This window comes from Suillus clintonianus (assembly GCF_016758775.1).
Source record: "Suillus clintonianus strain FC179 chromosome Unknown DEU56scaffold_30, whole genome shotgun sequence".
Lineage (NCBI taxonomy): Eukaryota > Fungi > Basidiomycota > Agaricomycetes > Boletales > Suillaceae > Suillus > Suillus clintonianus.
The window spans coordinates 195,618-222,402 of record NW_024539254.1 but is presented as its reverse complement, the minus strand read 5'-3'; the positions used below and the strand labels follow the sequence as shown (position 1 = coordinate 222,402).

The 26,785-nt window shown below is 48.8% G+C and overlaps 8 protein-coding genes across 8 annotated transcripts; 2 read left to right on the top strand and 6 right to left on the bottom strand.

Moving 5' to 3' along the window:
• Nucleotides 1-2,047: 2,047 nt before the first annotated feature.
• On the bottom strand, nt 2,048-2,957 carry DEU56DRAFT_325739 (uncharacterized protein). The gene is made up of 2 exons (XM_041345680.1): nt 2,899-2,957; nt 2,048-2,850 (listed from the first exon to the last, which is right to left on the bottom strand). Exon 2 carries the CDS (start codon nt 2,669-2,671, stop codon nt 2,141-2,143), a length of 531 nt encoding a protein of 176 aa, XP_041209108.1. The 5' UTR covers nt 2,672-2,850; nt 2,899-2,957; the 3' UTR covers nt 2,048-2,140.
• Nucleotides 2,958-3,516: 559 nt separating this feature from the next.
• Nucleotides 3,517-4,357, top strand: DEU56DRAFT_912130 (uncharacterized protein; the record flags this gene model as incomplete). The annotated part of the gene is made up of 3 exons (XM_041357370.1): nt 3,517-3,735; nt 3,786-3,917; nt 3,974-4,357. 3 exons carry the CDS (start codon nt 3,517-3,519, stop codon nt 4,355-4,357), a joined length of 735 nt encoding a protein of 244 aa, XP_041209107.1.
• Nucleotides 4,358-8,696: 4,339 nt separating this feature from the next.
• DEU56DRAFT_325675 (Moa, A lectin from the mushroom marasmius Oreades in complex with the trisaccharide Galgalglcnac) lies at nt 8,697-10,592 on the top strand. The gene is made up of 14 exons (XM_041345679.1): nt 8,697-8,804; nt 8,880-8,916; nt 8,976-9,026; nt 9,092-9,106; nt 9,171-9,326; nt 9,371-9,473; nt 9,530-9,552; nt 9,617-9,638; nt 9,695-9,877; nt 9,936-10,042; nt 10,099-10,148; nt 10,206-10,318; nt 10,378-10,399; nt 10,459-10,592. Exons 2-14 carry the CDS (start codon nt 8,898-8,900, stop codon nt 10,495-10,497), a joined length of 903 nt encoding a protein of 300 aa, XP_041209106.1. The 5' UTR covers nt 8,697-8,804; nt 8,880-8,897; the 3' UTR covers nt 10,498-10,592.
• Nucleotides 10,593-11,410: 818 nt separating this feature from the next.
• DEU56DRAFT_944180 (uncharacterized protein) lies at nt 11,411-12,414 on the bottom strand. Its single transcript, XM_041358976.1, has one exon. It carries the CDS (start codon nt 12,050-12,052, stop codon nt 11,471-11,473), a length of 582 nt encoding a protein of 193 aa, XP_041209105.1. The 5' UTR covers nt 12,053-12,414; the 3' UTR covers nt 11,411-11,470.
• Nucleotides 12,415-14,145: 1,731 nt separating this feature from the next.
• On the bottom strand, nt 14,146-15,673 carry DEU56DRAFT_800536 (uncharacterized protein). Its single transcript, XM_041353091.1, has 3 exons — nt 15,507-15,673; nt 15,194-15,450; nt 14,146-15,143 (listed from the first exon to the last, which is right to left on the bottom strand). The coding sequence occupies exons 1-3, from the start codon at nt 15,554-15,556 to the stop codon at nt 14,194-14,196; spliced, it is 1,257 nt and encodes a 418-aa protein (XP_041209104.1). The 5' UTR covers nt 15,557-15,673; the 3' UTR covers nt 14,146-14,193.
• A 1,315-nt stretch (nt 15,674-16,988) lies between these two features.
• On the bottom strand, nt 16,989-17,610 carry DEU56DRAFT_944168 (uncharacterized protein; the record flags this gene model as incomplete). Its single annotated transcript, XM_041358975.1, has 3 exons — nt 17,523-17,610; nt 17,300-17,471; nt 16,989-17,246 (listed from the first exon to the last, which is right to left on the bottom strand). Coding segments are annotated over exons 1-3 (510 nt in total), but the record flags the coding sequence as incomplete, so codon positions are not given.
• Nucleotides 17,611-23,945: 6,335 nt separating this feature from the next.
• On the bottom strand, nt 23,946-25,401 carry DEU56DRAFT_325600 (uncharacterized protein). Its single transcript, XM_041345678.1, has one exon. The coding sequence runs from the start codon at nt 25,048-25,050 to the stop codon at nt 24,064-24,066; it is 987 nt and encodes a 328-aa protein (XP_041209102.1). The 5' UTR covers nt 25,051-25,401; the 3' UTR covers nt 23,946-24,063.
• A 379-nt stretch (nt 25,402-25,780) lies between these two features.
• DEU56DRAFT_972423 (uncharacterized protein) lies at nt 25,781-26,744 on the bottom strand. Its single transcript, XM_041359487.1, has 2 exons — nt 26,691-26,744; nt 25,781-26,637 (listed from the first exon to the last, which is right to left on the bottom strand). The coding sequence occupies exon 2, from the start codon at nt 26,635-26,637 to the stop codon at nt 25,792-25,794; it is 846 nt and encodes a 281-aa protein (XP_041209101.1). The 5' UTR covers nt 26,691-26,744; the 3' UTR covers nt 25,781-25,791.
• Between the last annotated feature and the right edge of the window lie 41 nt (nt 26,745-26,785).

The window sequence follows — 26,785 nt, the reverse complement described above, 5'->3', positions numbered from 1 at the left end:
AAGCATAGGATCTATATATTGAGTTATCCCACGGCTTCCAAGGTCTTCATACCATGCATACAGCTTCACCAGCGGTAATCTTCACTAAGACAGACATATTTAATATATGCAACAATGTAGCAAGCTTTAGAATAACAACATTACTACCTAGTAGCTGTTGTGTTGTGAGCAGACGGCCCTATATATAATAGCTGCTGCCAGTAATTCAACGAAATTTCTTCCAAGTCCGTGGTAGCTTGTTAAATATTATTACTTATGGTACATTCTAACAGCCTGATAGCCTAACGGTATGTACGCTGTTGCACGAATGATGTGTGAGAAAGTCAATGGTGAGCTCGAGAGTTCGAATCCCCTTGATTTATTATGTATTTTCTTGCATATACCTTTTTCATGCTTTTTACCGTGCTTCGCACCACAGTTTCAGACATAGCTCATATACCGAGAAAATGTATAGCGTACGTATAGGACGAAAATTATAGTACCGGCATTGTGTACGTATAGTTGCTATGCTCCCAAAAAAAAACATAGATTCTATGCTTATTTCGATTGGCCATGTAGGCGCAGTCAACAACTTACAAAGAAAACCAAATGCAGGAACCTTAACACAAGACCACCGTGGGCCATGTCCAAGGACAAGTTAAACACGTTTTTACGTATCTGGATATTAGTTTTGGAAGGTACCACTCTGTTTTTGGTTTGATCAGACTTCTTTTGCTTTTGTCTTCCGCTTTGATTACGCACTCGACTTTGCACGTTACTGAGTCAATGGACGCTAACGCTGGCAGTGGCACCCGCCGCAAATACATGTGATACCAATCCAAACTATTCGCACTGCTTACACTGAAATTGGCCAACGGGTGAATATTGCCCTTCGCTCACAAGTCGGTGATGCCGCTTGCCTGCGGGCGCAGCGAAATGAGTGTTCGACACAGAGGATTCCTCCATGCCAAGATGGGTGACGAGAGCCTGAGCGACCACCATAATTGAGAGACGACACAGATAATTTGATGCAAGTACCTTCGAAGCATGTTCTCTGGCTGGACCTTTTTATATCTGGAGGACGCAAGGTTGGTAGACAACTTGGATCAGCGCCATACTGTTCTATCCTCACTTTGCATTTTCTGCAGTGGCTGGACCAGCACGAAAAAACTTCATCACTGAGAGATTTTGCACCCGTCGCACTTAATTAGCAAGGGGGGAGGATCATCGTCCACGACTGACTCATCACTCATCATGGTACCGCCAAGCTAAATAACCAGCAACTGAAGATACGCCCTACTTTCTGTAAAAATACACTTTGCAATTTGAACAAGGCGTAGTGAGCAAAGGGAGATCGTTCGTCCAGGACGAGCTCATCATAGTACCATTTGAAAAGTCAGTCTAAAAGAAAAAAAAACACAACCGACCGCTTCCGTGCTCTCCAGTATTGATCTGCCCTGCTGCGGGTGGTCGTTGTAAATCGGGATTTGGAGGAGAAACATAGTCTTCGTCACGAATCCATTCATTGTCTTTGGCGGGAGCATCGGCTGAAGCATTCCGCTGTAAACGGATGCGTGAGATCCAGCAAACAGGAGGGACCTCGACAATAGCCGGTGATGCCCGACCTGTCCGAATGGGCCACCAGGATTGGGTAGTGGGCGGTACTGGTGGGGGCCGGGACTAGAAAATGAAATATAAGTCAAATATGTGAATATGGCAATCCCTACTTACGTCCTCATGGAGATTTATATGTGAATGAGGTAGGGGCGCTATAGCGGGGAAATGCAAGCGGACCGTCGAGTCAATTGTACATGAAGCAAACAGATAAAGGAAACGTACGTCCAGGGGATTACGAAGCCCGTCCGTTTTTTGTAAAGAGGAAGACCGTCTCGAGATGACGAGCAGTGCTATCAGTGCGGATTAGTAGATCTTGAGAGAACATGGTGAGTATCTTCTGAATGCCCAATTTGAACGAATCTGCACGACCGGCAACATAGTGTCCCTTAGAGATGTCGACAATTTGACGACCGACGCTCAATCTTTGAAGCTATCCAGCTGACATAAATGACCTGCCTGCAGTTTTAATGCCATGAAATTATATACTAGCATGACACGTATTACAAATACGAGCATTTGACTAGCGGCACGAGTATTTAAAGCTTCACCTGAACAATAAGATCGCACACGACGTACCTCGAACCCAACGTAGCATTTCTTCATAATTAGCACGGCGTACAGAGCATACCATGCCCTTTTCACAGTACTCTGCAAGACCTCTAAACTTAAGTGTCAGCCAGTTTTTTGTGCATTTACGTTTAAAAACCGTGATCGTCGATTGTTCGTGCGCAATTTTGCATCCAAATCTCGCATGTCCTTGCATGAAATGGTCCACGAACGCCTTAGTATGATTCATCCGGGTGAGCTTTTTCTTGATGCTCTCTACGGACGCTGCAGTACACCACCGGCGCCGTTGAAGGTCATGAAGGGATTCTTCACGCGTACGTACGGCCTTCATATTGTCTCGAACGACGTTTTGAATAGAGCTGTGGCGGTTGAGCGCCCCTGAAAAGCGAGACAAGGTCAAGACTTGCGGAGAGGAGATGACACAATGGTAACTGAAAAGAGGACCCGCGAGGACTTGGCAAGCGCTCAATTGATGGCTGGAGCCCTGGAAGATCTGAATAGATGACATTCAGTGCGTGCTCGTAAAACAATCAACATGTCCTTGCGAGAATTGTCAACGACCTATAGCCAGGTGCAGACACAGGTACATGAGTGGGTTCAGGAAGTGGAATTCGAGGCTGTCTTCACAAAAAACATGGATTCCGCCGAGTGGTCAACATTGCTCCGGTTCATCTCAGAGTATACTAGCTAGCCTGAATGTCAGCAGCATAGATAAAGACACATAAGAAGACTCACTCACGTTGATCAACGGCGTAATGCCAGTCGCTGCCAAGCAATGTCAAGAAGAAAATCAAAGTGAACCTGTGAATAAGCTAAAACGGGACTTCGTAGCCAAAAGTGAAGATGAATTTGTTTGTCGCGCTTTGGTCTTGACTTAGTCTTCCACATTGCCACTTCAGGATAAGACCTCGCTCACGGGGATTCACAGTGATTGATGTAAAGTTGAATCCTTAGCCAAAACCATAATACATTTTCAAAGTCGTATGTTTTTGTCCAATACGGTCCCCCATAAAAGTTTGTCAAAAGTTTGTTGCAAAGTATGCAAACAAAGTTTGACATGCTTGCATTTTTTACCTTTGCAAAGGTTCTTTGCATTTTGCACAAAATTAGAGTTTTGCCGTCTCGAATTTCTTAGGAGCTAGTACGGTAACCAAAGTTAACCAAAGTTTGGCCAAAGTAGCCAACTTAGGATGTATCGGCTTGATGCAAGCCGAGACGGAGTTTTAACTTTCCTGACCTCCTGCAATGACCTCGTTCCATGCCCCCGATAGCCTCAAATTGCAGGAGCTGCGCAGGCAGATCATACCAATTATAATCGGAATCATTGTATCTGCTCACCACCAAATACTTCTCATGTCTGAAGAACCGAAGTCCCAGAAGGCTCCAAAGGCGATCTGGAACGATGCAGAGACAGATGCCCTCGTCACATACCTCCATTCACAACGCTCAAAAATAGGAGACGGCGGGAATTTCAGATCACAGGTTTATTCTGAAGCTGCAACTACTATTGCAAACCACAGGACCCTTGGCCCGACGAAGACTATGAACCAGTGTAAGAACAAATGGCAATCAGTATGTTATCTGTACATCTATCTAACAGCTACTGATCTTAAGATCTCTAGTTAAAAAATCTTTACTACGTTATTGAGAACTATCGCCTCAGAACATCTGGTACTCACTGGGATAATGAGATTGGAGCTGGTATCGAGGGGAAGGCTGCAAGCAATGTGTGGGACGCATATATGGAGAAGAAGGTCGGTTGGCATCACCGTCTAGAGCTAACAGGTTGCTCATGCTTGAGTCACTGTAGGCCAACCAAGTCATGCGCCCTTACCGAAACAGCGGATGGCAGCTTTATCCACTCATGCAAGAGACTCTGCCAAGTGGCAGTGGCGCTCGAGGTCGTGCGGCCTATCGCCCATCTAGGGCCGCCGCACCTGCCTTCACGGACGACTCATCTGATCAGGCTTCTGCAGCTCCCATGGGTTCTGACTCGGATGTTGTTGCTGGATGCACAGATGATTTTCACATGGGCGAGGCTGAAGGAGAGGTTGGTTGGGGCCATGTGCCACACAATGATGCTGGACCTATCGCCGGAAGCTCACAACTTGCAACTGCTCCTCTTTATTCCCCTCCTCATTCTATTCATACATCGAGCGTCGGTAAACGCACACATTCAGATATGACTGGCTAGTGATGTGCACGGCCCGGCCCGGCTCAAAAGCCGGGGCCACGGCTCGGCTTGATGGGGCTCAGGCTCACTGAAATTGCAGGCCGAGCCTTCCTTGACGGCTCAGGCTAGGCTCGGCTCGGCCTAGGCTTAGGCCGCGGCTTGCTATGTAAAAAATTGTGTGATATTATTAACAGCTGTCGAAAATGCACGGGCACCAACGTACATGAAAATGAGTCCAAACGAGTGCATGCAAGTCCAGATGAATGCAGGCAAGTCCAAACGAGTGCAGACAAGCCCAGACGAATACAGACAAGCCAGGGCAAGTCCAAACGAACGCAGACAAGTCCAGACGAATGCAGATGAATGCAGACGAGTCCAAATGAGTGCAGGCAAGCGCAAATGAATGCAGGCAAGTCCAAACGATTGCAGGCGAGTCCAGATGAATGCAGACAAGCCAAGTCAAGTCCAAACGTTTGCAGACAAGCCCAGACGAATACAGACAGGACAAGTCAAGTCCAAACGAACGCAGACAAGTCCAGACGAATGCAGATGAATGCAGACGAGTCCAAACGAGTGCAGGCAAGCGCAAATGAATGCAGGCAAGTCCAAACGATTGCAGGCGAGTCCAGATGAATGCAGACAAGCCCAGACGAATACAGACAAGCCAAGTCAAGTCCAAACGAGTTCAGGCAAGTCCAAGCGAATGCAGATGAGTCCAAACGAATGCAGAATGAGTGCAGGCAAGTACAAGCGAATGCAGACGAGTCCAAACAAGTGCAGGCAAGCCCAGATGAATACAGGCAAGTCAAAACGAGTTCAGGCAAGTTCAGACGAATGCAGACGAATGCAGAAGAGTCCAGACGAGTGCAGGTAAGCCTAGATGGATGAGAATGCCGAGGGACAAGCCATAATGAACCAAAATGAGGCCAGGCAAGCCCAGATGAATGAGAACGACGAGGGACAAGTCAGAACAGGTGTACACAAGCTGGAATGAGTGCAATATGAGCACGAGTGTGAAGATACGAGTGGTGAACGAACAGGATATGGCAAGCATGAATGACCCGTTCCGAACAAACAAAGTGTCACGTGCAACGATTTATAAATGAGTATGTGTGAGTGAGAACACGCAGAATTACATACGAACAAATGCAGATGCACGCAAACGAGCAGAAGTACTCAAATACTCATCTATGATCTGCCAGTGTTATGCCCATTGAAAGCCGTGGCTCGAGGGCCCGGCTCAGGCTTACAGATACCTCAAGCCGGGCCTTGAGCCCTTATGGGCCGTCCTCAAGGCTCGGCTTGGCCCGGCCTAAATGGGCTCGGCTTGGCTCGGCCCACGGCCTGAAGCCGGGCTTTGCACATCACTATGACTGGCACAGACGCGCAACCTGTACTTCCTCCTTCCACGACATTCACATCAGTGTCGCAGCAAGAGCCGGGCCCCAAGAAAGTCAAGACCTCCAACCATGGTGGTGTTGCACACATCAAAGCTCAACCTGAGGCTAGTGGCAGTGGCGGAGCGAAAGCTGGCAAGGCCACAAATGCCGTCGCAATGATAGGCATGCAAGGTGCCCTCAACCGCCTCACAGATACATTGGTGACGCAGATGGTTGCCACTGATGAGAGCCGCATAACTGATCAACGAAAGCAAGCCATTCGTATCGTGCAGGATGAAGACTCTGACCTGTCGCTGGAGGAGAAGGTTGCGCTGATCAACATCTTCGTGAGAAGTACTGCGGTGACTAGCTCGTACGTTGAAACTACAGACCCCGTGTTGCGCCGCGCTTTCGCTCTCTCTGTCATCCAGCAGTATGCCAACACTTAGTACAAGTATTTTTTAGTCCCTCATATCATGTATAACAAGCGCATTCTCATTTGTAGCTACTACCATGTACAGTACTACAATTCATCGTCGTCGTCAATGTTATCGTCGTCAATGTCAACTATGGAAAAGTCATCTAGTGCGCCCCGCTCCGCCAAAACCAACTGGTAATCGTCCCACATCTTCTGCGCAATATTGTCTCGTAGTATGTTCGCGTCGTTAACGACCTCCTCCGCCTGCCCTGCCACGTCAGCAGGCTGCCCTTGATATTCAGGGTTGTCGTTGTCGAAATTGATGCGCGTCTCTGGGAGAAGGCCTTCTTGATTATCAAAAGTGCGGATGAAGTTGTGAATGGCGCATAGCGCAGCGGGAACGCGTGCTTGAACCTCCATCTTGTACTCAGGCGATAAGAGAAGGATGCGAAAGCGTCGTTTTAACACGCCGAAGATTCTTTCGATAACGTTCCGTGCGGAGGCGTGACGAAGGTTGTATAGTTCTTGTTTATTAGCAGGTCTATTGACAAATTAAAACTGGAAATGTTAAAAAGAAAAAGAAAAATGTACCTAGTGCTGGCACGGCCCCATTCTGCGAGGTGATACCGGACGCCGCGGTATGGGACAAGGAGTTCCTTGCAGGATGGAAACCCAGCATCACCAAGGAGATACTTTTGATCTGGAATATCCAACCCGTCTGAATGAGCCTCCTCCCATAGACGCGCATCTGTCACTGAACCCTCCCAGCCGGTCTCCGCGTATATGAATTTGAGGTCCCAGTTGCAGGCGAACAGACAGTTTTGGGACACGAAGCCCTTGCGATTGCGGTAGAACGTACGATCACATGAGGGAGGGGATGCGTGAATATGACTGCCATCAATGGCACCAATAGCGCCTTTGAAGTAGGGCCAGAATTTTGGGCTATTGCGAATCTTGTCGGGGATGATGCTGCCGTCAGGAAAGCGTACATGCGTGGAGTAGAATGGGGGGGAGGCAAAAATGAACAATATCTTGCGAAAATACCTGATACAAATAGATTAGGCTAACTTTTATCGATAAATCAAAGACTTACTTTGAAATTGTGTCGCTGGATCTTTGGAAACGCTCTCCAACGTGCCTGATTGTCAAACCAGTGACACACGTGTAGAGAAAAATAGCTAACTGTTCTTCCAGCGAGACATGGCGAGAGCTCCGATGACCGAGACCACGAAGCTCCTCAATCAGCTTCTCGAAGACGTGTGCGTGGACACCGAGTTCACAGCGGATGCGTTCAGGATGGCCAATGATCAACTCCATTAGCCATTCTTCACCCTTGAGCGCTGACGTGTGGTAAGGTTCAGGGTCCTTTGGTAATCCGGTTTGTAGAAATGATTGAGTCGTAGCGATGATGATACTGATCATGAGGAGCACATATCGAGTGAGGCGTTCACGGACCACTGATGAGGCAGATCTTGCCTGATCCAATGGTATATTGAGTCGATTGACCAGTCGGTCAGCAAACAATGGTCTATTGTACAGGGGATCAAGGGGCAACGGAACCATCACAGGCTCACAGCGTCTCGATAATCCGAGTCAGTTGAATCATGGTATGCGCCCCGACAACTTACATATTAAAGCTCCGCTATCGGCTACTACCGAACGGCACACCAACTTCAAACAAACTTCAGTCCAACTTTGGTTACCGTACTAGCTCTAGATTTCTATCTATCTCAATCTGTACTTAGACATCTATTGCTACCTATCTACCTCATTCTTGTCGATTTTCACTGGGACTCAAAGGCTACCCGCTAAGCGCTTTTAGCATTATTGACGGGGCTATGAGGCCAAAGGAGTGAGCGTGTTGGCGTCAGGCCAAGCATGGCCATCCGACGTCGTGCAGCAAGTGAAGGTCAAGGTTTGGCAAATGCAGATATGAGATGTGACTCATAAGTTCAATCCGTATGGTAATTCGTACGTGGCAGCTTCATTGGTTCAAGTAAAACTAAGGAACTTTTCCCAGTGGCTTTGCGCAAGGGATTGGAATGCAACAAAATACTGGAAAGCAATGCCCCTGTATTCCGGTACCTCCATGCCTCCATCGTGGTCACTTGCGACCTCACACTTCAACACCTCAGTCCTATCTGACGGAAATCGACCGGAAATGACCGCCTCACTCAACGCGGGCACCACGGTGATGCATAAAAGAGACAGGACCTACTATGACCAGAACGAGAGATTACATAAAAAGAGCAAGAAATTTGATTTTCTTCGTCGACGTCGTTCAAGTTTGTGTCATATTTTTGTCCGGCGAAACCCCTCAAACAGTTGGGCTTTCCAGAATCCCAGGCCAGGCCCAAAGCCCTATCAGGCCGTTACCACAGGCCTGGCTTTGGCATGGCCTATGAGCCAGGGCCTGGAGGCCCGAAGAAGGACTGATCACAAGCAAATTGACGGTCCAGCACAGGCTTGCAGGCCTGGCACATCACTAAATCCGAGTCCGCGTTATCACAGCGCTTCTAACATGTAGTAATGAGGCGACAGCATCTGACATCATATGCCTCTGAGTCCTGCTCAGCTATAACAAATTATTATTTTTCGTCTATAAAATGTATAGTGAGTGCACCTCATCATCAGCATCTCTTACCATCTCTCTCTTATTCGATTTGACCAGGTGAGTCACACTTCACCTCTTCATCGTGTACATTCTCCTTAACAGCCTGACTGTTACTACTATCAACTGTGACAGACGACATCCATCGTTATCATGTCTCTTCGCGGTGTTTGTATGTTCATCGCCCACTGTAACTCATACACCCAACTTATTCTTGTCATCACCGAACAGATTTTATTTCGAGCACAAAAAATTCTCCTATGACCATCAACCTGGAAGGAGGTAAGCGTGCCACTTGCACTACACGGCACTTGACTGTCACGTTGATGCGGATGTGGCTCTTACAGGCTCGAGGACAGATGGTAAGCGTCATTACTTGAACTTCAAACGGAAGTTCACGTCAGCCTCACCATTTTATGTCTACAGGTGCAGCAGTAAATGGGTGGCAAAAGTACCCGTGGATGGCCGCTACGGCTAATTTCCCGTTAAGCCAGCTCTGGCTCCTCCAGTTGGCTAAGGGGGAGACCGACATGTATACCATCCGAAACCTCCAAGGCGGGACTTATATGTGCCTAGCTGAGGGTCAGTCTGTCGCGTTGTGAAGGTGTCTTAACTCATTTGTGCAGGTCCGGATAATGGTGCACCCATCATCGGCCGGGTACCGACAGGCGCAGAGGGAAACCGACGGTTCTGGATCATCCGCCAAAAGAATGGCTCAGGGCCATACATGTCAGTGTGTCAATCTGGTGTTCGCATAATGCAAAACTCATATGCACGGCCTGCAGGATCCAGAATGTGCATACCAAAAGTACGTCGCACTCAATGAATCTGCCAGTCGGTAACTCTTACAGAAAAACTTATCCACAACGCAGCGTTCGTCGACCTCAACCGCGGGCAAGTGCATAGAACCTCCCGTAGCGGCCCTACTATTGATCTGCCTTGGTATACAGGGGCACCGTCAATGGGACTAGGATCCAGGGATGGAACGGCGAGGGCGGCCAGTGGAGTTACAAAGGAGCTAACCAACTCTGGGACTTCGAACGAGTCAGCCGTTCTGGGCCAGAAGTCCACACCATTCTAAAGGAGAGCCCGAATCTCGCACAAGACTTCGCAAGTTACAAGGTCGACGGAGAGTAAGCAACGTCCATGGCATTCTGTCAGCGTTCGCTTGCTCAATTATTTCCGAGATAGATACCTTATCCTCCCACAAGCACTTCTTTCTGAAATATGGAAGGGTTCAACCCTTCCCGGGCGAAAATGGCGCGCGGATATTTTTGACTGTGATGATTTTGCGGCCGGTTTGTCGTTCATCTATTCCATTTCACAAGTCAAGGTCGCTGAGTACTCTTTCTAGTGTACAAAGGCTGTGTTGCCACCTGGGGGGACGACAGTATCCACGCAGATGTGAGCCTTTCAAAGCTCTTCTTGCGCAGAAATTCGCTCTTACTTTCTGTTTCCTAGGGTGTGAGCCTGCTCTGCGGCTTAATGCTCGGAAGGTCCGAATCACACAGCAAACCGGGGCATGCGTATAACTTCACCTTGTCTAATGACTGTCTTCGTGTTCTGTTTTTCGAGTGAGTGACCTTACATTTGTCTTGAGACCAATGATGACCTGGATTTTGCGTCGGACCAGGCCTCAGGACAACACGTTCAAGGTTTGTTCTCTTGTCACCGTGCTGTTTGCTTTCAACTGACCCAAGTTTTGTCTACTCAGAATGATAACGGTTACATCCCCTACTTGGGATATTTCTGAGTTGTGTTATGCCATTCCTGAAGCGTGTGTTGGAATTTGCACCATGTACTACCATCGTTCGACCAAAGTTGTAAAATCAAGAATCTCATTTTCATGTCTCAATTGAATGCTGCACATTATTCCTTTCGACCAGTTCAGTGGCAATCAAACCATCATGGACGTCGGGTAGGATGACAAGCCGTAAAGAAGTCCAGATCATTCAAGAAGCGAACAAAAAGCCGCAGGAAACAGTCTACTTGCTCCCATGCACAAGTATCTAAGAGTTTTGCTAGAGCCTGAGGGCTTGAAGGAACTCACTCTACCTCCTTCCCCGTTTTGGAACCATCATGCGCAGGAGCCCATCTCGTGCTGTTCGAATTCTGGTGGCGAAGTCCAACATACTCAATCTTCGAACGTCGTACTGACATGTACGCAGCTTTCATTGGCATGCGTATCCCAAATGCTGATGATAAGACGAGGCACGATAATAAATGGCGCTGTATCCTTGAACAAGAGTACGAGATTCCTCGCTACCGTCTGTGTATGTATGCCTGCGTTAGAGTCGATATCTCTAGAATCATGGGGGATAATACCGAAGGTTGTCCCACAGTATCGCCACGAAAATTTGATATGCCAAATTACTAGCGGGATCCAATGAATATTGTTAGAAAACCCGACAGAGGAAAGGGAACTTACAGGACAAAGTAATGTGTTCTTGGGACCGAAAGAAGAAAGAAAGTCTAGCTTGCGCAACATACGCTTGATATCCGCCCTTCACGTAAGGCGGCTACTCAAGGGCTACTCGCTAAGTGCTTTTAGCATTATTGACGGGCAATGAGGCCAAAGGAGTGAGCGTGTTGGCCCGTCAGGCCAAGCATGAACATCCGACGTCGCGCAGCAAGTGAAGGTCAAGGTGTGGCAAATCATGATGCAGACACGAGATGACTCATAAGTTCAAACCGTATGGCAATTCATACGTGGTAGCTTCATTGGTTCAATCAAAATTAAGGAACTTTTCCCAGTGGCTTTGCGCAAGGGATTGGAATGCAACAAAATACTGGAAAGCAACGCGCCTGTATTCCGGTGCCTCCATGCCTCCATCGTGGTCACTTGCGACCTCACACTTCAACACCTCAGTCCTATCTGACGGAAATTGACCGGAAATGACCGCCTCACTCAACGGTTCGGTGATGGGCACCAGATAGAAGGCGGGGCGTGTCCCAACCATGGTGATACAAGGCATAGTCATGGCATCAAGCGGACGCAAACCCATCTCTTGCCGCTTGTTGTTGTTGTACTGGTACTGGTACCCCGCAATGGCTCCTGCGACCATACGTGCTTCGACGTTTGAAGAGCCCATCAACATCTTGACCATTAGCAGAACAAGCAAGAGATTTGATCGATCCAATTCGCATACGCTTAACAATGCGATTTTGTCGACATCATTGCAGATCAGCAATGGGATATCGTGCGGTCTCACTAGGTACTGCCAATCTTTTTGGAAGCCAAGTATGTCGAGAACCTCATAAGCCAAGGCGATGATCGTCGACTCATGTTCAGCCTGTCTCGGATCCATGGCAAAGTGGAGACGTGCGAGAAGATTAAAGGTGGGGCGCGACACATGAGCGTAAGAGGACACCTCCTCTTTGGTGAGCCCGGAATCAAGGCCTGCCAGGGTTAGAGGGACATCTGTCCGTCCAAAGTCATGGTTGAAATAAAGAACTGGTGATCTGCGCAAGGACGGTCGTGCACGTCTGCGTAGAAGTGGGCGGCGATCTCTGGATTGAGTCTCGAGGTGTGAATATTACTCAGACATCTGGACTTAATGCAGAGACCGAGGATTCGCTCTCGCGTTGTTATACTAATACCCGGGAGAGACTCGGATGAGATTATCGATGCGCAACAATCTTGGGGATGATAGTGATAACTGCGATTTGAAGCTCGGAAACGGGTGACTGGGAGCAAATTTAACAGAACCCAATCCTAATATTCAAACTCAGCTATGTAGGGCTGATGTAGGGACTAATTGCAACTTCCACCTTGACGGCGCATGGAGTGATGCCCATCGACCTCGACATCGTTATTGACTCCGGCACTCCCGCGACCTGTCGCTGCAGCGATGTAAAGTGACTTAAAGCATCGGTCGAGTGACAGCCTGATCCAGGTGGGTTACGACAAAGACCCTGAAAAAACTCTCGGTGTCAAGAAACCACATCTCATATCTCGACTCTCAATAATTCTGTACGTCGAGTTAACCTTCATCGATGTATCTCTGGCAACAATATCGGCGCCCACTCGATGCTGTATCCATGACATAGTCGTTCCCTGGCTGAGCCCAATCAAATGCCCCTCTTCCACCAAAATGGGGCTACTATGCTCGTGCAGGCTCTTCATCCACCTAAATCACGTCTGCCATTAATGATTAGTGTTTGCTATGATAAATCCCTTCGTAGCATTGCGTATCACAGATAATGAAGCCTTCAGACGGATGTCGAGGGTTCGACAATGGAGCCCGCGAGGACGGCCGATAGGTGGACCCTGAATTGACGGAAAGCCGTCGTTCAGAGGTGGTGGGTTTCAGGCCTTTGCTACAGCGCAACAACCTATACGCTAACCAAGGGAAGTATGATTTCATCTAGATTTTGTCTGTATGGAATCATTCTTCTCTAGCGCGTTGATGGCGATAGTGGATCGTGAAGCTCTTCAGGAAAGTTCGAAAATGGTGATTTGTTCATGAGGCGGAGGAGATATAGCAGACGACCATCGAATTCATGTGAGGTATTAATAATATCGAGTACCAGGCCTGCGTCACTGATGATGTTATGAGTCTCATGACGTCGCGAAATTCAAGGAAACTATCGATGCGAGAACTTCGGGCCTGGCCAAAGTCGAAAGCTACACTTTGATGGTCAATTCAGGAGGTACTCTACATAAGCACAAGCATTCAACAAGCTCCCAGATGTAGTATAAGCAACTGGCTATAAATATAAAAAACGGTACGGAACAGAATTCAATAAGATTCCTAGGCTGACGCATTTTCAGGGTGGGCGGTATCGCTGATGGCGCGGTGGGTGGTTCTGTCTGAAGTCGCCCTCTATTTAAGGGATTGATTTTCGATACACGTGTGGTCTTCTCTCGTGATATCAAATCTATTTCTTTTGAATCGCAGCTAGTATCAAAAGATATTGGCAACACGCGTCAACGTCGAGTTGGGCCTGGTCGAAAGCTGCACCACGAATCCACGATAGTTGATCAGGAGGCATTCATTGAGCGCTCACTTCCGTCCAGACAGCTGGGAATTGCATCGTGCAGATCTGTAATAGTGGTTGTGGGACTGGCACCAAAAGCTCGAGGCGTGTCTCGAGGCAAACACGACAGCTGAAAACAAGCACGTATTCCGATGCATGGGTCCCTTCCTCTCCCTCGTCAATATTCTCGAGATTATGCCGTTCAAGGCAGCAGTGTCAGACGGGATAAAAACTATCATTTGCATGGATATAATAGAGTTGACTCGCCTCTCATGATGTAAATATACAGCGTTCGTGAAGGTGACAGTGATTGACATGAACGACTGATTTATAGTGACTTGAGGTACTTGGCTGATCATCGAAAATCGATCTTGTTTTGATCTTGATACTTGTCCACTTCCGCACTCGCATTGCGCCATCCCTTCCTCCGGTCCCGGGATCCTAGCACAACATGCAGGCACCGTGATAATCAGGGACTAACAGCTTCATCACTTTTGACCATCCTCTCAAGCATGTCGCTGGCCACAGTCTTCAACTCTTTCATAGCGACGGCGGCCCCCTCTCCATGCTCTCCATGCTCCCCCTGCTCCGAATATTGCCTCTCCAGTCTTTCGAGAACAGAGCCCACATGTCTAATGAGCAGCTCGAGATCAAATTTCGAGGCAATCTGCATGTACTTTTTCGTGGCTTCCACAAGGACTGGTAGGAACTCGAAACAGTGCAAGTCAATTTCATAGGGGACACCGGCCCATGCACTCTTCATCATGTCCCACCACTGCTGCTCTGTAATAGAATCGAGTGATGTGGCCGACAATTGTTCAGGCGCGATTCGGAGGAGGATGCCAGCTAGATAAAACGCATGCGGCAAGATTTGGTGGTACTTTGCAACCATGCTAATGCACCAATCTATATGGTGATCCCCAGACAAATGGGAGTACCAGTCGGAATTGCTCGCGAGGGAAAAAACCAGCTCGAGATAGCACGAGCCGCGGCTAGAATCCAAAAAGCGGTCAGGGCCATCATCGGCAGGTGTTGTACCTGGTCGCGGACAAACCACAGTCAGAATAGCGGGGGAGAGCTCTGTCAAAACCATGTCCCGTAGGCTCACATCATCGATGCCATCGATCGATGTTATTTCTTGTCGGACAATGTGAACAGCGCGAAGAGCAGCATGACGTAAATTGTAAGGCATGTCACTGTCCATGCATGCGATGAGGCTCTTGATGAACATATGTTGTTTAGCAGGGCTGCAGCGAGCTCCCAAACCACTCAGTAGCAAAAGGATGTCATATGCGGTCTCGTGGTCGTCGGAATGAATATAGTCGAGGTAGTCCACCAGCCAGTCGAAGTCTTCTGGCGAGTGGACAAGGCCTATCCACCAAGGCGGCGTATTCCACACCTGGATAGGGTCCCGAGATACTCCGGCAGCAGCGAATGTGAAATGCAGTGCATTTTTCAGAGCCCGCGACAATTCCCCTGGGAGGGATGTTCAGATGACCTCGCTCGCTCATAAATCTTCCTGCACATGTCCAGGTTTCGCATCGTGTGGGGTGAAGGATTATAGTGACGTCGAGCAGGCTCGATAATGCGACAAATAACGTCAAGGAGGTTCCATGCCCGGCGTATTATTCCAGTGGTGTCTTTGTCGACATCGCCTCCATCCCATGCCCAGAGAACCTTTTGGAACTGCGTCAAAAGGGACTGCGCGAGTTGAGGCAGAGCAGAACTACACAATTTCATTGTTAATGATGGCAGAAAAAACATCAAATGAGTCAATGGCACCTTTTATCAATCCGAACTATATCCTTCCTGTCAAACCGAACCCCGATCATGACGCAAGCGAGAAGAGTGCAATTGGCGACGATTCGATTCGACGGAGTGGATGGAGAGCTTAGCAGTTTTGATATCACTGCTATGGCGAGTTCTTCTATGTCTTCATTCACTCGCCCAGTGACGAAATGGTAAGGAAGAGAATGCGACAGCCACTCCGAAACAGAGTCGGGACAATCCTTCAAGTCTGAAGAAAAGAACGAAAATTCATCATCGTCATCTTCCGGAGGACAAAGATTCATAGTCGTGGGAAGTACCACGTCTTCGGCTATACCGCCGATCGTCCGCTTCATATCATGAAACACCTCGTAGTCTCTTTTCCGTTGGCCAAGAAATTCACCATGGACAGGAGATGCCTGAAGAACGCGGCCGCAGTATAGATGACTCAGAGCCATTATACATGCAGAGGCCTTTTCCTCCAACGACGGTACGATTTGATCCTGGATATCAATGCAGCTTGTAAAATTATAAAGCAGCTGAGGCAGCATGTCTGACACGTCAAGATCCGGGGGCCATTCGACGTGCGGAACAAGACTGGCAGCGGCGAGAAATACTTCAGGATCCGTAGATGTCTCGAGCAGCCACTTGATGCTAGGTGCTTCTAGTCCGGCAGTGGATATGTCAGGGAGGTCAAGAATAAGGGTGCATTCATCTTCCGCCGAAACGTCCAGGTTTTGGTCCAGCGATTGTCTTTCCGAGTCCACAACCTTTGTCGAAGAGCGCAGAACTAAGGAACGCAGTCCATTATGAAGCGTGGTGAATAACTGCTGAAGAGATCGCCATGTGAATGCGCCGACCGCACATATAGGGCCTAGGGAATGAAATAAGCACTGGATATCCTGTGTAACAGTAGATAAGAAGATCACCTCTCGACGCTTCAGACAATCGGGTCCATCTTGATCTGACGGTGCCAAGCAGTCGCTGCAGCACACCTGACAAGAAACGGTCAAAACCTGTGGGCACATAAGAAAACATAGCTCACCGTGTGCTGACGTCATGAGCTGCTGTAAATACCTAGAGGCTGGTTTAAATATCAAGAGTAAAACTCCTGCAATGTTGATTCAGACTGGAAACGATCACCAGAATCCACAGAATGATCTTACTGTCAATGCGCAGCATGCGCAATATCGTCGATATTGGCGTTTGAAATGGACAGGCGGGGGATATCAAACATGCCATCACCGTCAGCGAATAGAACAGAAATCCAAAGACCGTTGTAGCAATGATGACCCAGGCGATGCTCGGCTGCTCGGTCCACATATTGGCCCCGAGCGCGATCCCAAACAGAAGAAGGGAGATCTGAAGTAACACCGGAAAGGATTGCACGACAGCATCAAAATACCATGTGGTGATACCGTCGAACGTCTCTTGCCTGCGCTTTCCTCGTTCCTCCTGCGAGCCGCGGCCATATCTGTTGGACTTGTAGTACCCGAGCCACTGTTTGCCTAGTACAGCCCCGAATGCAGCGAGCAAGCTCATGGACAAGCTCGCGTATGCGATCATTTGGATCCATATAGTCGTCGCCGACGGCGACCACGTAGATGCAGGCGCAGAGCTTGCTTCAGCGAGGTTGCCTAGCCCAATCTGTACAAGCTGCGCGAGAAGAGCATGCGTGGTCTCGTTGGGGTCGGGACTGAGATTAGACTCCATCGCTACGATAAAAGATGTGCTGACGGCGGAGAAAAGACCAGACTGATCAAACATCAATCTCAAAGTGAGTTAAAGATAAAGCATGCGACACCTACGAAGACCAAGACAATGTCCATATCGCTGGTGTATCGCTCAAGGAACTCCCCGTCATGCTCCTCCGCGACTCTTTTGTACACCCCCCAGAAACGAGAGCGATGGTCCTTGCCGCTCTTCGACGCAATCGTCGAGTCTTGGAGAACATCCAATACTTGTTTCATGACACTTGCTCTGTGTGTAGGATGTTGTCAGCTACGATCGCTCGACTGACTTTTCGCTCACAATTCGCTTAGAGTTGGCTGGTCCTTCTCCACCACGTCCTTCTCGACCATGTCCTTCTCAACCATGCCCTTCTCCACCATGTCCTTCTCCACCACGTCCTTCTCCGCCTCGCTGAGACAACACATGAGCTTATTTGACATCGGCATTGATAGGGACTCACGGAGCTAGATCACCGTCTGGTGCAACATTCAAATTGGGGGTACTTTCCTCTACGTGAAGTCCTAATGGTTGGGAATGCCCAGTGTTCGAGCTGCAGTTCTGGTGAGGAAGGACACAGAAGTATCAGAGCAGAAACACTTACATCCCTGATGGCAGCACCACCGAAGGTTCACCATTTGTCTCCTCCCTGTCTTGCTGTTAGGTGAGTGGTAAATTCCACGAAGTCGCAACTCACTCGTTTGTGGGTCCTACGGTGTCATTTTGCGCGGGAGGCCGCTCACCATTTTGAGCGCGCTGATCCTCGGCATCGTCGGTGCCTGATAGCTTTGACATGAGGAAATATAATTATATTGGATCTCAAACAAACCCAGTGAGATTTGGGAAGAGTAGGAGGTGAGTGGGCAGAGAAGAGTGGTGGGACACAGCAAGAGCCTTGGGCAGTGCGACCATGACGAACACGTGCTTGACAGCGTTGACGCTGGGAGTGTTTCTACTCCCGCATAAATATAGTCAGATCAAAAGAAGAAAGAAAGTCTGGCTTGCGCAACATACTTGATATTCACCCTTCACGTAAGGCGTCTACCCAAAGGCTACCCGCTTTTGGCGCAGCCAAGGGAGTGAAGGTTTAAGTTGGCATCAAGCCAGACGTCGTACGGGTAGCAAGTGAAGTCCAAGGTGTAGTACGTTAGATAAGATGCATATTTGTTTCTAGGGGGGGACAATGTCAGCCTGAGAGAATACTGAGTCAGTGAAAAATTACTTCACCTTTGTCGCTGTGTGATACTTTGCGCAGGAAAGCTATGTACATGTGATCGAAGCAGAAATAGCAGCTGAAGGCAAGTGAAGATTGAAGATATCGACGTGACTGAGTCACACCTTACATGTGGTAGTCAATATTGAATATTGAACGTTTGATCGGGGTTAAACTTGTTTATCCAAGTTGAATCGATTCGCGACGCTGGTCGAAGTTTTTGCCTCGTGACTCAGCGTCACCCTTAGAGGCCCCTCTTTCAATCTGGATATAAGTGTTGAACGGATGAGACCCCTTTCGTTACGTTGCACTCTTGTCCTTTGAGCACCATCTGCTCGTGCACTTCCTGCACCGTTTGTTTTCGTCACATTGAATCTTCGTTTCACTCAGCTTGATCATACTTCAAAGGTACATGTCAGAACCCACAATCTCAAGCACCAATGCCAGCAATACGGCGCAAGCACAATCATCTCTTAGGGGACCAGGAATGCGCGGGACTTCGGTTGAAACCGACACTGATGGAACGCATCTACCCGAACAAGACATGGCGAAGAGATGCCTCGATGTCGTCCAAGATTTTAGAGCCGGAAAAGGTACCAAATTTGAAGCAACCTATGTCATTGTCGGCATCATCAAGGAGTGTTTACCCATTGAGTCAACCGAAGAACCCTCTAATATCGCGGCTATCTACCTCACCATGCTTGATGAGTGGGAATCAGAACAGGATCGAGCTACTCGACGAGGATCGGGAGCCGCTAGAGAACGACGTTCGGTTGAACCAACGTCAAACTCACGCAGTGAAGAAGAGCCTCGAGGAGAGGATCTCGGGAGTCAACGAGCTAGCATCGAGCCAGGAGAACCTGCTCGAAAGCGAGCTAAGCTCGACTTTACCTGTCTCGAACTTAAGCCGTCAGCGCTCCAGGAACCAAGCAAGCCCCTATCAGCCAATCTTAAACAGACCATCCGGATTCTCCAGAACTGGGCGCAGGACCAGAAACAAGCAAAGCTCAAACTCATGTACCATGAACGGAGTCCTGAATTCCATGAGTCGGGATGGGCAGACATTGTTGCAGGAAGAAGTATCAACCTCGACGCCATCCATACAATCATCACTACCTCACGTGCCGTCGACAAACACACAGAGAGCATCGGAGACGTCGAACTCACATACGGGATCTCGGAAACGGCCACTAAGAAGATTACCACGCAAGGACAATGGAATGCGGCGTGGAACAGGGCAGCACGAGCCCTCAAGTTCGCTTTCCCTTATCGACAGGCTGAGCTCAACGCCTACTCGGAACACATCAACGAGCAGTTTGACCAACAACTGGAATCATGCCATGGACGAGTCCTCCGTTATGACAAATCTGTCAGATTCAGAGTTGGAAACACTCGCAGGTACGAGCTGTCAGACTTTGAGTACTTCAAAGACATCTACAGCTCCCATTTCTCCGCTGGAGGACGACTTCACAATGATGCGGGAGAATCCAGTAAGTCCACGGGACGTGAGTCCTCGGCATCGGTCAAACGGGACCCTTGTCGAAAATGGAATAACGGAGACTGCACGCGCAGTGCAACCAGCTGCCGATATGCCCACATCTGCAACTTTGAGCAAGATGGGCAAATATGCGGCCGCCGACACGTTAAAACGAAGCATGTCGAAGATGGAAAGTCCAAACCAACCTGAGGGACCGTTGAAACATCCACGTCATCGCCGAGGGTTGATATGGTCACCAACAGACATCTCATTTAGTCCTACTGCACGCTCCTCAGAGTATGCAGAACCAGTTCCAGCAGCACCTTCATATCTCGCCGATAGTGATGCGGCCCATACAGTTGCAAATCACCCAGATCTCTTCAAGATAGTCACGCCAATCAACGTTGATCGGTTCGAAGAACTTTTAGCGGGTCACCCTAACCAGCCTTTTGTTCAATCTGTCTGTCGAGCCCTGCGTGAGGGTTTCTGGCCGTGGGCAGACGCATCAGACGACTCGTACCCATCAATAAATGATAACTCAATGCGAACTTGCGCGAAGACGGACGAACAAATCAAATTCATTGAAGATCAACTCAACGAAGAGATTCGTTTGGGGCGAGTCTCTCATAGTTTCGGGACTGACTTGTTACCAGGAATGTATAGTGTTCCAATGCACACTGTACCTAAACCGAACTCTGACAAGCTCCGCCTCGTCGTCGATCACACTGCGGGGGACTTCTCACTAAACTCAATGATTGACTCGGATGCTATTAAGGGCACCAAGCTTGACGGCTTACATTCGCTAGGAGCATCACTCCTACAATTTCGACGGGAGCATCCGGATGAAGATTTAGTCTTGTTCAAGTCAGACGTATCCCAGGCGTTTCGAAGATTACCTATGCACCCGCTGTGGCAAGCCAAGCAGGTGCTTACGGTTCGCGGTCAACGTTATGTTGATCGAAATAACAACTTTGGAGGGCGTGGATCCCCCAAAGTTTGGATTTCTTTTATGTCACTTGTCGCATGGATCGCTATCCATCAAACCTTGATCGAGGCCCTCAAACTTTATATGGACGACTCATTCTCATTTGAGTTAGCTGGTCGTATGCTGTACTATGCGCCGTACCAGTGTCAATTCCCAGCTAAACAAACTCGGCTCTTGCAGCTTTGGGACGAGATTGGACTCCCTCACGATCGTCCAAAACAGCTCTTCGGCTCTCCGCTCACAGTCATTGGTTTCGACATTGACCCAAACGCTATGTCGGCAACGCTACCACCACACAAAAAGGAAGAACTAGTCCTACACTTACGACATTTCGCAGGGAAGAATTTTCGATGGACGCTTCGCGAATTCCAACAACTCGCGGGATGGTGTGAGTGGGGCTTTAATATCTTCCCTTTACTTAAACCAGGTCTCTCCGCTGTTTATGAGAAGATACGCGGGAAGACGAAGCCTCACGCAAGACTTCACGTTAACAACGCCATCATCAACGAGCTCACGTGGATGGCTTCTCACATTGATCGCCTCCCTGGCTTGTTATTTTACAAGTCACTGGATTTTGACCCTCGTTCAGATGATGTCGTAGTAGCCTATACGGACGCTTCAGGACTGGGCATGGGTCTATGGTTCCCTCACGACCATTTTGCAAGTCAGTCTCCACTACCTCCCAACGCTCCAAAGGACACCATCTTTTTCTTCGAAGCCCTCGCCGTCTGCTCAGCAGTGCATGCCATTTGCAACATGACTGAAACCCCATCAAGGATGCTCGTCTATACAGACAACACTAACACCGTGGCAATGTTCAATTCACTTCGCGCGCATCCGCCCTACAACTCTATCCTGCTCTCCGCAATCAATGTTTTACTCCAATACGAGGTAGACTTGCGCGTGGAACATGTCAGTGGCTGCGAGAACTCAATCGCAGATGCGCTATCACGCTTTCAAAACGAACGAGTTTTGGAGTTGGTCCCAACGGCCAACTTTTTTGATTTCGAACCCCCTCGAGATGCGCTGGGGGGAGTCGAAAAATGATGCACGTGTCGTCATCGTCCAGGCAACCCGTACGGGAAGCCTGGACATCTGAGCGTCTCTTATACGAGCGCTCTATCGCACTCGGTTTCGCGATCGAGTCGACAACGGCGTCAGCCTATGACTCTCACCTCAACTCCTACATCACGTTTTGCCGACTACACCACCTTCCAATCGACCCTACAACAGACACGCTATCTTTCTATGTTGTATGGCTCGCGCACCATATAGAACCACGATCAGTTGATTCTTATCTATCTGGCATCGCTAATCGCTTGGAAGATTCTTATCCATCGGTACGGGCTGCACGCCGTTCGTCACTCGTCGCTCGTACTCTCCGTGGCTGCAAACGGCGCATGTCAAAACCAGTTCAAAGGAAATTGCCTTTGAACGTGGATGACCTTCAACGAGCACGCGCTGAACTCAGTTCACCAGGACACGATGATAGCCTTTTCCTTGCACTATTATTCACCGGTTTCTTAACTTTGCAACGACTAGGAGAACTGACGTGGCCAGACGCTGTCAAACATCAAACATATCGGAAAGTACCTCTGCGACACACCCCTCGTCATCACTGCCAATTCCGTCTCCTACACGCTGCCTTATCAAAAGACTGATAGTATGGGGACTGGCTCGACCATCCTCATTCTCTCAAATTCGGTGATCGGACTCGATCCCCTGCCTTTACTCCGTCGCTATTTCAAATATCGCGATACCGCGTTCGCATTCCGTCCCGCACTGTGGCTAACAAGTAACGGGTCCATACCAACTCGTAGTTGGTTCCTCCAACGTTTACGCAAACATTGTGGAGCAGCGCTCTCCGGTCACTCCATGAGAGCTGGGGGAGCAACAGCATTAGCGATCGCGGGAATGACCCCAGATCTTATTCAAGCGGCAGGTCGGTGGTCCTCTGATGAATTTAAAAAGTATATACGCCAACATGCGTTCTTACTAAACGCTCTCCTTCACGGCTCAGCTCGCGCGCCTTCAAATACACACAACGACACTTCTTGATTCACTCATCAAACCATCACCAAATCAATTTCTATTCTTCATCGTACTCTACTCCTCGATTCTCACTGGCGTCAAGACCACAAAACATACAACATAACAACATATATTAAAAAAAAAAAAAAAAAATCACTAGCCCTTTAGTATCTCTATCTTGCCGGTTTCCCGTCACTCATGTTTTATTTCGACCTTTTTTCTGCTGAGGTCTGCTCACCCAAAAGCACCCATCCTCCAGACTCAGACTCGCACTCTATCACATTGCCTCGTCGTGTACTTTCTAGTTCTCGGTTCGCAATAAAATTTGATCGGGTCCCCCGAGCACGGAGCTGGGGGACTCCGCTTGCCTAACAAACCGCGAGACCTTATCCTGGCGTAAAATTGATTCAACGCTCTACATATGCATAAGTATGTACTCATGCAACATATGCATATACAATACTAAATGGTAATATCAGACAGCATTCAGCCAAGCCTTTCGACGATACCAGAGAAAGAAAAAATATAGATACTGTAGAGATACGACACTAGCTTCGTCACGTGCAGCACGTGACAAAGTCACGCTTAGTGTCACAGCTTCGAATTACCCTGTCACCTGTGACCACATAAAAAATAGCTTCGGAAATCGTGATTTTGTCAAGGCTTCTTGTCTGATTCATATCTTATTGTAAAGTTGAGAAGTAACAGGTAGAATCTAGCTGGGCATTGTTGTTTTTTATATGTTTTTTTGTATGTTTTTTATATGTTTTTCTGTATGTTTTTACCACGTGTCACAAATTAGCTTCGGCCCCCAAAAAATTGGTGTGACAGTCACACCAAATAGGTTCGATTCGTTGATGGCTGTGACCTGTGACGAACCTAGTGTCGTATCTCTACAGTAGCATGCAGTATCATAATGATAGTCACGTAGGTGGCCATGTCCGGTGTAAGGGCGTTCTCCCCACCTCTCCCAAGCAGGTTCACCGATGCAGCGCACAGGGCCATGTCTGTTGAAGGGACGGTCTCCGCTCGCCGTGCAGGGATGTCGGGCAGAAAGTCAGGCGCAGATACGCACCCGGAGGATGAAGGAGATCTTTGGTGCTCAACTTCAGCAGTTGAACCCTCTGATTCCGTGACATCACTTTGAGAATGCTCTTTCTCGTTCCGATAGAACCAAACTGGGACTGATCGGTACAGCCATTCTGTCCATGCTGCGTTGTAGGTTGGTTTGGGGTCGACATACATGCACCAGGGGAGCCGGGGTGCGTGAAGCAAGAGAGTTGGCACGCGACAGAGAAGGTTTTGGCATGAGTAGCCCATTGCCTGCCGGGGACTCAGTCTTCGAGCTCCGCTCGGATTCAGAATTGGCTCGAGAGAAAGGCGTCGGTGGCGATGGTGCAGGCAGAGTCAACTCAAACGAAGCAGGAAGTGGTGATGTTTCCCTCAGGTGCTTGGGTGGTACAGGCGTAGCAGCCCATGCTCCGGGAAGTCTCAGGGTGTTCATCGCTGTGTAGTTCGGATTGGAAAGGCCACCCTCATTGACATTGACTCGTATGGGAGTGACATCCGCCTCGCGCGTCTCTACCTCATCCTCAGAAGATGAAGGGAGAGCAGAAAGATTGGAGAGGTCATGGGGTGGAGACGGGGTGCAGAAGTCAAGGATGGAAGTGCTTGACAAAAGACGACACGGCGGAGTTGTGAACACAAGGTTGAGAATGACAAAAGAAGATTCATCCTGAGGGACGATACTGGCCAGTGACGACGTTCCCGGCGGAGTGAAAGAGGATGGTGTCGTCTGCTCTTGGGGCCGAGAGGATTTTAATGAATAGTCTGGAGTAGGAGGTGGGAAGGAGGTCGCTGAAGTTGAGGAAAGAGCTCTATGGAGACGTGCTTCATCATCGACAGAAACGCCATGAGGTGCCTGAACGGGTGAGTGTTGTCTTGGTGGAGAGGATGGTGGAGACACTAGAACCTCTGTCTCTGTCTCGCTGGGAGCATCGTCGGGGAAAAAATTCAAAGGTCGTATGTCTGGAGCAGTCAAACGCGGAGCAAAGTCCGATACAGATTCCTCATCACTCGCTGCAGAATCCAGATAAGGTATATTGAAAGGATAAGGGAAATACATATCTGACCCAACACCATATCCTCGTCCCCAAATGCACCGTGCATGCTAGCCTGATGTTGAATACTTCCCACTGACTCCGTAAACTCCATCGATCACTTGTGATGACCCTTCTTGAACTTCTCTTCATTGTTGGCTTTAGGAGCAGAAGAAGCAAAATTGCCGCTGCTGAAAAGACCATTCCTCTTAGATGTTGAGGGCACTGGAATCAAGCTCGACCTATTCGATGCCCGGCTGGATGGGCGAGAGCTCGAGTCGGCAATGGCGAAGTGATGGTCCGCATGCGATTATGTGAGGAATCAGGCTCCTTGTTTCTGCGTTCGGGTCGTGTTAAATGAGATGACACAGAGCCAGCGCTATCTTCTGACGATTGTTCAAAGAGTCTTGTAGGGGGTGATTTTCCGCTGGGAGGCGTGCTGCGGGAGTATCAGAGGGTATCGCATAAGAAGCAGATATTCCAAATTCTGAATTTGGACCATAGCTATTGGAAGAAGAAGCAATGTTCTTGGGACCGAAAGAAGAAAGAAAGTGACGGTCTAGCTTGCACAATATCATCGCTTGATATTCGCCCTTCACGTAAAGCGTCTACTCAAAGGCTACCAGCTAAGCGCTTTTAGCATTATTGGCGGGCAATGAGGCCAAAGGAGTGAGCGTGTTGGCGTCAGGCCATGTATGGCCATCCGACGTCGTGCAGCAAGTGAAGGTCAAGGTGTGGCAAATGCAGATACCAGATGACTCATAAGTTCAATCCGTATGGTAATTCGTAGGTGGCAGCAAAACTTGATCAAAACTAAGGAACTTTTCCCAGTGGCTTTGCGCAAGGGATTGGAATGCAACAAAATACTGGAAAGCAACGCGCCTGTATTCCGGTACCTCCATGCCTCCATCGTGGTCACTTGCGACCTCACACTTCAAAACCTCAGTCCTATCTGACGGAAATTGACCGGAAATGACCGCCTCACTCAACGCTTTGGTGACGGGCACCAGATAGAAGGCGGGACGTGTCCCAACCATGGTGATGCAAGGCATAGTCATGGCATCAAGTGGATGCAGACCCATCTCTCGCCGCCTGTTATTGTTGAACTGGTATGTCGCAATGGCTCCTGCGACCATACATGCTTCGACATTTGAAGGTCCCATCAGCGTCTTGGCCGCTAGTAGAACAAGCAAGCTGTTTGATGGATCCGATACAAGGCATACACTTATGCATGCGACTTGGTTGGTATCATCGCAGATCAGCAATGGGATAGTGTACTCTCTGAATAGGCAAGTCTGACGCTTTTGGAAGCCAAATCTGTCGAGAACTTCAGAAGCCAAGCTGACAATCACCGGCTCATATTCAGCCTGCCTCGGATCCATGGCAAAGTGGAGACGTGCGAGAAGATGAAAGGTGGCGGGCGACACTTGGGCGTAAGAGGACACCTCATCTTTGGTGAGCCCGGAATCAAGGCCTACCAGGGTTAGAGGGACATCTGTCTCCTGGGGAAAGAATTGATGTGCTGGTATAGCAGTGAACATTATATTGTATGCCATGAGCTCGTTGTCATCCCAGTCGCAGCTTGACTTTGCAGAACGAATGAGATTGGCCATCTAGGGGTGAAATATTATAAACAAGGATAGTCAGTCAGTGAAAATCACTTCACTTCTGTTGTTTTTGCAGCTATCGTGTAGTGTTCTGTGCGATGTGATGGAAGCAGCTGAAGAAGGCTGAGCATGATTTACCTAGCAGGGTGGTACC